This window comes from Brachyhypopomus gauderio, chromosome 3, assembly GCF_052324685.1.
Source record: "Brachyhypopomus gauderio isolate BG-103 chromosome 3, BGAUD_0.2, whole genome shotgun sequence".
Lineage (NCBI taxonomy): Eukaryota > Metazoa > Chordata > Actinopteri > Gymnotiformes > Hypopomidae > Brachyhypopomus > Brachyhypopomus gauderio.
This window is the reverse complement of record NC_135213.1, coordinates 41,040,259-41,046,433: the sequence shown is the minus strand read 5'-3', so window position 1 is coordinate 41,046,433 and position 6,175 is coordinate 41,040,259. Positions and strand designations below refer to the sequence as shown.

Here is a 6,175-nt window from a genome sequence, read left to right as displayed (position 1 = left end):
GGTGCAGTAGCCCAAGATCAGCAGGTTATTTGTTTATAAATGATCAAGTGAACATTGTTAATTCTCAGGAGTAAAAACATTGTTTATTGTTTTTGTTGATGGCCCTTGATGTGTTTTTATATCATGTTCACATATTAATTAAAACTATCATGAAATGTGTGCAGTTTGTGAGCGATATTGCTGTTAAAATAAAATGGTGAAAAGTTACAGTATTCTGGTTTGTCTTTTTTTCAGTAAAATTTGGAACATTGATATGTTTTTTTTCTCCATTATTTGTATATAAACATTACATTTATGTGTCTTATGTGCAATTTTATGGAGGTGTATAATTTATTTTCATGTCAAGTACAGTGCTGGTGATTAACAGACAGACCATCTAATTGAATAGTTTGTGTTTTTCACTGTGACAGTATTCAGGTGTTGATGCTCAGGTGGTCATGCCATGCTCAGAAATTTGAGTTACATACTTTACTTGAAGGTCTTCATGGACTTTGTGATGGTGAAGAGTTGATTGTGTAAGAGGTATCTGTCTCTGCCCAAGATATTTTGCTTCCCAAGACCGTATTCTCAGACCATAGTGCCTGTGCTCATGCATACTCTAACATAACTAAACTGGGCAAGTTTGTGCAGAAAACCTTTCTTTAATCAAATGTTTTATTTTTACTTTTTATTCTTTTGGGGGTTATTGCAATTTTGAGAGGTGGAGAGTTTGAGGGTTACACCTAATTATAATGTCGCAGCAACATTGATAAATGTTGACGCCTATTTAAGTTCAAAAAGAGGGAGCCCAAAATGCCAGATTTTTGTTCACCTTAATGGATCAAGAAGAGCTCGCACCTGTATCCAAACCCTCAGTAGTCGATGTCATGAACAAACAATTATGGGGGAAAAAATATACAATTCTTGTCAGCATCATTTTTGTACTGTAGTGCCTTTTACAATCTATACAATTACATCTAGACATACCAGTGAGATACCAATAACCCCCCCCCCCCCCCCCATAGGTTACCATCAGACTCTTAGTTAGGAGGCCTTGATTCTTATAAGCTGTGTACACTCAAGCGCCAATTAATGAAATGCTGTGGTTTTAGTTTTTGAATATGCTGCTATTACTGTATAAACCAATTAGCTATTCAGTAATTGTAACATTTACACCTAAAATAACACAAGCAAATTTTGTGGATTTAAATGTGCAGTGAACGCCATGAATAATTGTACTTTAATCAAGGTTATGTGTAAATAAATATAAATATGGTATGATGTCCTATTGTACACAGTTTTCAATCAACATTAACTGCATTAGTTATTAGAATTATTCCGAGATGGACAAAATACCAAGCGTTCTGTTTTTAATGGATGGGGTAAGGGATGTGTTCACGAGCACACCCAACTCACCAATGTCCTGTTCGGCGCGCACCTTCCTGCCACTGCAGGAGACTCTTGGTTATTTTCAGATCGCCACCCTCGCGCTTGCACCGTTATCGTCAGCAAAACTGCTGAGGCGCAACTTGCACCGCTGGTGTACACGCGCTACTTATAGCTTATTCAAATACTTCAGCGCTGCTGGGAGCGTTTCTGCGTGATATGAGAGAGGGCACTGCAGGGAATGGGGAGAAGATAGAAGGAACCACAAGAAACAAATGCACGTCCATGTACGTCCACGGGGGATCGCATCACTTTCCTGCATTAATATTCCTAGCATTAAAACAGTTGTGTGGTGGCGTAAGCTGGACACACACCGCTCCACCACGGTAAGTGAAGCAAACGCGTACAGTCCAACCCGGACGGGAAGGAATTCTGTTCCATCAATGTTGTGTTGTGTGAATCGTGATGTGGGGCTCCGATGAGCTGGAGAATCCTCTACATGGCTAAAGAAGGCCCGTGAGAGACTGCGCCTGCCTGCAACACTGAACACACGGTGCCTTATGAAATATCGTTTCATTGAAGCAATGCACCGTGCAAAGCCGCCGGTTACAAGGCGCACGTTCACCACTTGGGATTTTACAGGCGTTTGCACCAGGCTGTCGAAAACCGATGCACACAAGGTAAGATGTTATACAATATTCTGTGTGTCACTCTTCGTACAGAACCGTGAATAATTACACATCGAAAAACTCTTCATGTGACTAAGCAAATATTAGCGCACAGTAATTGCTGTGTAATGTAACCCCGTACACGTTACTCTATGAAGATCTTGGTATAGAAACAATAATACAGGTTAAATAAGCACAGCATGGAGATGATGGTTTCCCCTAATGCAGCGCAGTGATGTGATCATGAGCGCAGATCTCCTACATGATGGGATCAGTGATGTGTTCATGAACGCAGATCTCCTATATGATGGGAATCCCCAGTGTAAGTCAACAGCACCATAGCGCGCGCCTGCACGCACGCGTCACAGCCCGTGGCGCCCGTGGCGCGTGCGAGAGGGTTCTCGTGACGGTTGCGTCTTTTCACCTGGGTATACCCGGGTATACTGGGGATATCGGGTATACTGGGGATATCAGGCATACCGGGGATATCGGGTATACTGAGGATATTAGGCATACTGGGGATATTGGGTATACTGAGGATAGGCATACTGGGGATATTGGGTATACTGGGTTTAAGCTCCAGTCGGTTTACTGGCCAGCGACGATACATTTTTATGACGTAATACACCACAATGCTGAGTAATCAAAAATGTTTTGCCTATAATGATTCATTTTGATATATCATCGTTTCTATATGATTTTGTATTTTTATAAGGCGTCTTTTATACCCGTCTGCAGAGTTGATGTATTTTGTTTTATATGAGTGGAGGCTGGGGTGGGGGGGGGGGGTTACTTAAAATTGCAGCACATATCAGAAGTGTTATTAGGATATCATCTTTGCGAGGGCAATAATACAGAATGTGGCTTTTCCTAAATAAAGAACATAAACAACGAACATAAATAAACAATTACAACATCCATTTTTTGTTAGGGGTCCTGGACAATTAATCAGTGAAAAAGAATAACGAATTTTTATTTTCATTTATGATAAGCATTTGTTTGATGAACTAGAGAGGAAAACGTTTGTTTTGGGTGTTCAGTAGGCTACACTAGAACAGAATGCACAGAGTGAGGTAGCACTGACTGTATGATGCCAATTTATATGATGAACTTGTCTAGGCCCAATTTTTGGTAAATTATTTTTCTATGTATATTTCTATATATAAACCTCAGAAAAGGTGAAGCAGAGTAACCTAGAATGGAGACATGGAGATGTTTGCTGGCCCACTGAGTGCTAGTCAGTCACACACACTGCATGTTGAATGTTGCTGATGTTAAGTAAATGACTGGCTCAGAATATTCACCATATGATGGCAATGGGCTATCTATAACAGTACAAATATAGCTTAATGCAGTCAGTTCTTTGGGAAGTAAAGATGCCAGTTTCCAGCGTATAGAAATTAGTGTCAAGACCAGTCTATGGTTAGGTCTATGGTTAGGTCTGTGGTTAGGTCTGTGGTTAGGTCTGTGGTTAGGTCTGTGGTTAGGTCTATGGTTAGCCTTGGCAAGTACTGATTCATGCCCAGATCTTTGTGATGTTTTTCTCATGTGCTAGAATCACCAAGTTTCTTTTGCTTGAGTGTAGCTTTGATCTGCAGAGAGTGCTGTGAATGTGGAACAAGGCAGAAAAAGAGTTTTCACATGCGGCTGATGACAAACCAGTCATGAGTACTGTGACTTACAGCCTGTGCAACATGGGGGAGGTCTCTCTGTGTTCCTGAGTGCATTTACATACTGCAGGAAGGTTTGCATCAGTGGGCAGTTTGTGGAGCAACAGTCCTTTCGCCACTGCAGGTTCATTGTGCAAGCTTGTGCTATTGTGCTCTCTGCATGCAAACACCTGAAGTGGCGTCAGGAGAGAGGGGCTGTCACGTAGTGCTACGTTACATGGGCTAAGCAACACTGATTTTGGCAGGAGAAATTATGTGGCCGTCATTAAATCAGCATTTTGCAGAGAGGATCTTGTCTGTATCTCCGCAATGGCTCCATCAGGAATGAGTATAAACACACTGGAGTTAGTTTAGCCAGCACTGCCACCATCCCAACAGCCGATAAGACAACACCGCTGTCAAGCTGTGAGCTCACTGTCCTCTTCTCCAGAGGAGGTTTGATATTTCCACATTGAAATGTTCCTCCCAAAACAAGTTCCATCTCCTTCAATCTCCTGAGTGAAGTGATCATCACCTCCTCCTCAGCGCACAGATCCAGTTTGTGACTTTAGAATTGAATTGGCCAGCTTTGGTGCACCGAGCACATGGAGGAGAAATTTGCCAAATGTCCATTTAGCTGTGTCAAATGCCCACAAGCTTCTGTACTGAGATCAAAAAGGGCATGAGCACTGTCTGCTACGTCAGACAGAAGATTCATGACACCTTCCTCACTGTCAACAATGGACAAGGTGACAGCGTGATGGCTGTTCCACTGACTCTCTATCCATATTTTAATCTGGAGCAGACGGTGCGTGGGCTGTCTGGATTTTGGGCTGTCTGGATTTTGTAGATGACAGAAGTTTGCTGTTCCCATTGAGGCAGAAACTCTTTTCTATAAAAATGTGTGTTGGTTCTTAGTTTGGCTTTACCTTCATATTATGGGAGAAATCTAAACTATCACAGGTAAAACATTTTTTTAAATAGCCCTGGTTGGATTTAACTATATCCAAGACTTTGAATTCATTCTTGACTTCTTTTTTTATTGGGGTATTATTATTATTATTATTATTATTATTATTGGGGTATAGTCATGCAGAACTCTCGGGCTTGAACATATATTTGCTTTCCATGATGGTTTTATTTTTGTTGCCAAATCTGAAAACACAGTTGTATTCATGTGAGTCCAGGGTCCCCCATCTTAAAGGCCTCTTAAAGGGTGCCTATCAGGGAAAACTGGATTTCTTTTACTTGATTGAAAAACATAAAGTAATGTGTAAACATTCAAAACACATCCTTCACATGTTTGAAAACACATCCTTCACTCCTACAGTACACAAGGACCATATATGGAATATAAACTGCAAAAGTGTATTGCATTGAAAGAATTGAAATCAGCATTTTTATGAAGCCAGAACAAACAAATTTACATATCTTTGCATACTTAAGAGATCATTGCATTCCGGGGGTTTCTGAAACTATAATTAAAGTGACACTTTATATCAACAAACTATTCAGAAAAAGTTCATCATACAAATTGTTAGACTGAAACTACAAATAAGGTGGGCGTGGCATGAAAAGACCAAGTGGAGAAGAAGCTGACCTAGTAATGTCTTCTGGGAGGTCTGCTGTGGTTTATGGTTGGATCTCCCCACAGCTCAATGGTCCACAAGAAATCTTCAAATTCACTCACAAAAAATGATTAACTGAACACAAAATCAAGTTTTTGTGCTGAATGCACTTAAAAATCTGCAGAGTGATATGAATAAGAGTCTACAGCGCAGGACTGAAGACTCTAGGAGACGTGGTGAGAGGTTGAAGGAGGTATCTCACCCCCTTCCTCATGTTCTTCCCCTCACCCTTATTCCAAAAGGCCGGGCACACATAACACATGTACATGTGCCAATAACTGTGACAGGTCATTTTCAGAAAACTACTCAGTCTTTTATAAGGATATCAAGGTTATATGTATGTAATTAATATAGATTAAGGCAATATACAAGTACTTTTCTTTTTTTCTCGTCTTTACTGAGATTTCTGAGATGCTCCACAGGTCACAGTACAGTTTAGTTTTCTCACAGGCAGATTGAGAGATTCTCCCAGACTGGATGAAGTTATCTCTAAAAGCTTCTCCATAGATCTAGAGGATCTTATTTCCTCCGACTAGGTTAATATAAGGTGCACAACTTCAGGCAAATGGTATGTCACATTATATGCAGATTTACACTTGACCTCAGTGTGATCAACATTGAAAAAAACACAATAAAATAATAAAACAATAAAAATCACCATGGTTACCTATATTATTCTCATACATAGGCTACTTAGCTCTGAAATAATTTTCAAGTATATAGCATTATATAGCAAGCATAATTTTTGATGATATAATTCTTCAGATCTAATCATGAATTATACTCGATTGATCATGCTTACCCTCCATATCGCCTACTTTACTTGTCATTTAAGATGATAAATGATTTGCATCAAAGACCTGTT

At 40.1% G+C, this 6,175-nt stretch overlaps 1 protein-coding gene across 1 annotated transcript in view; it reads left to right on the top strand.

The window, feature by feature from the left end:
• The first annotated feature begins 4,328 nt into the window (after nucleotides 1–4,328).
• hecw2a (HECT, C2 and WW domain containing E3 ubiquitin protein ligase 2a) overlaps nucleotides 4,329–6,175 on the top strand; it is a 63,938-nt gene continuing 62,091 nt past the window's right edge. The window contains exon 1 of the mRNA XM_076998505.1: nucleotides 4,329–4,490. Coding sequence (XP_076854620.1) covers nucleotides 4,329–4,490 — 162 coding nt within the window. The remainder of the gene's footprint in view (nucleotides 4,491–6,175) is intronic.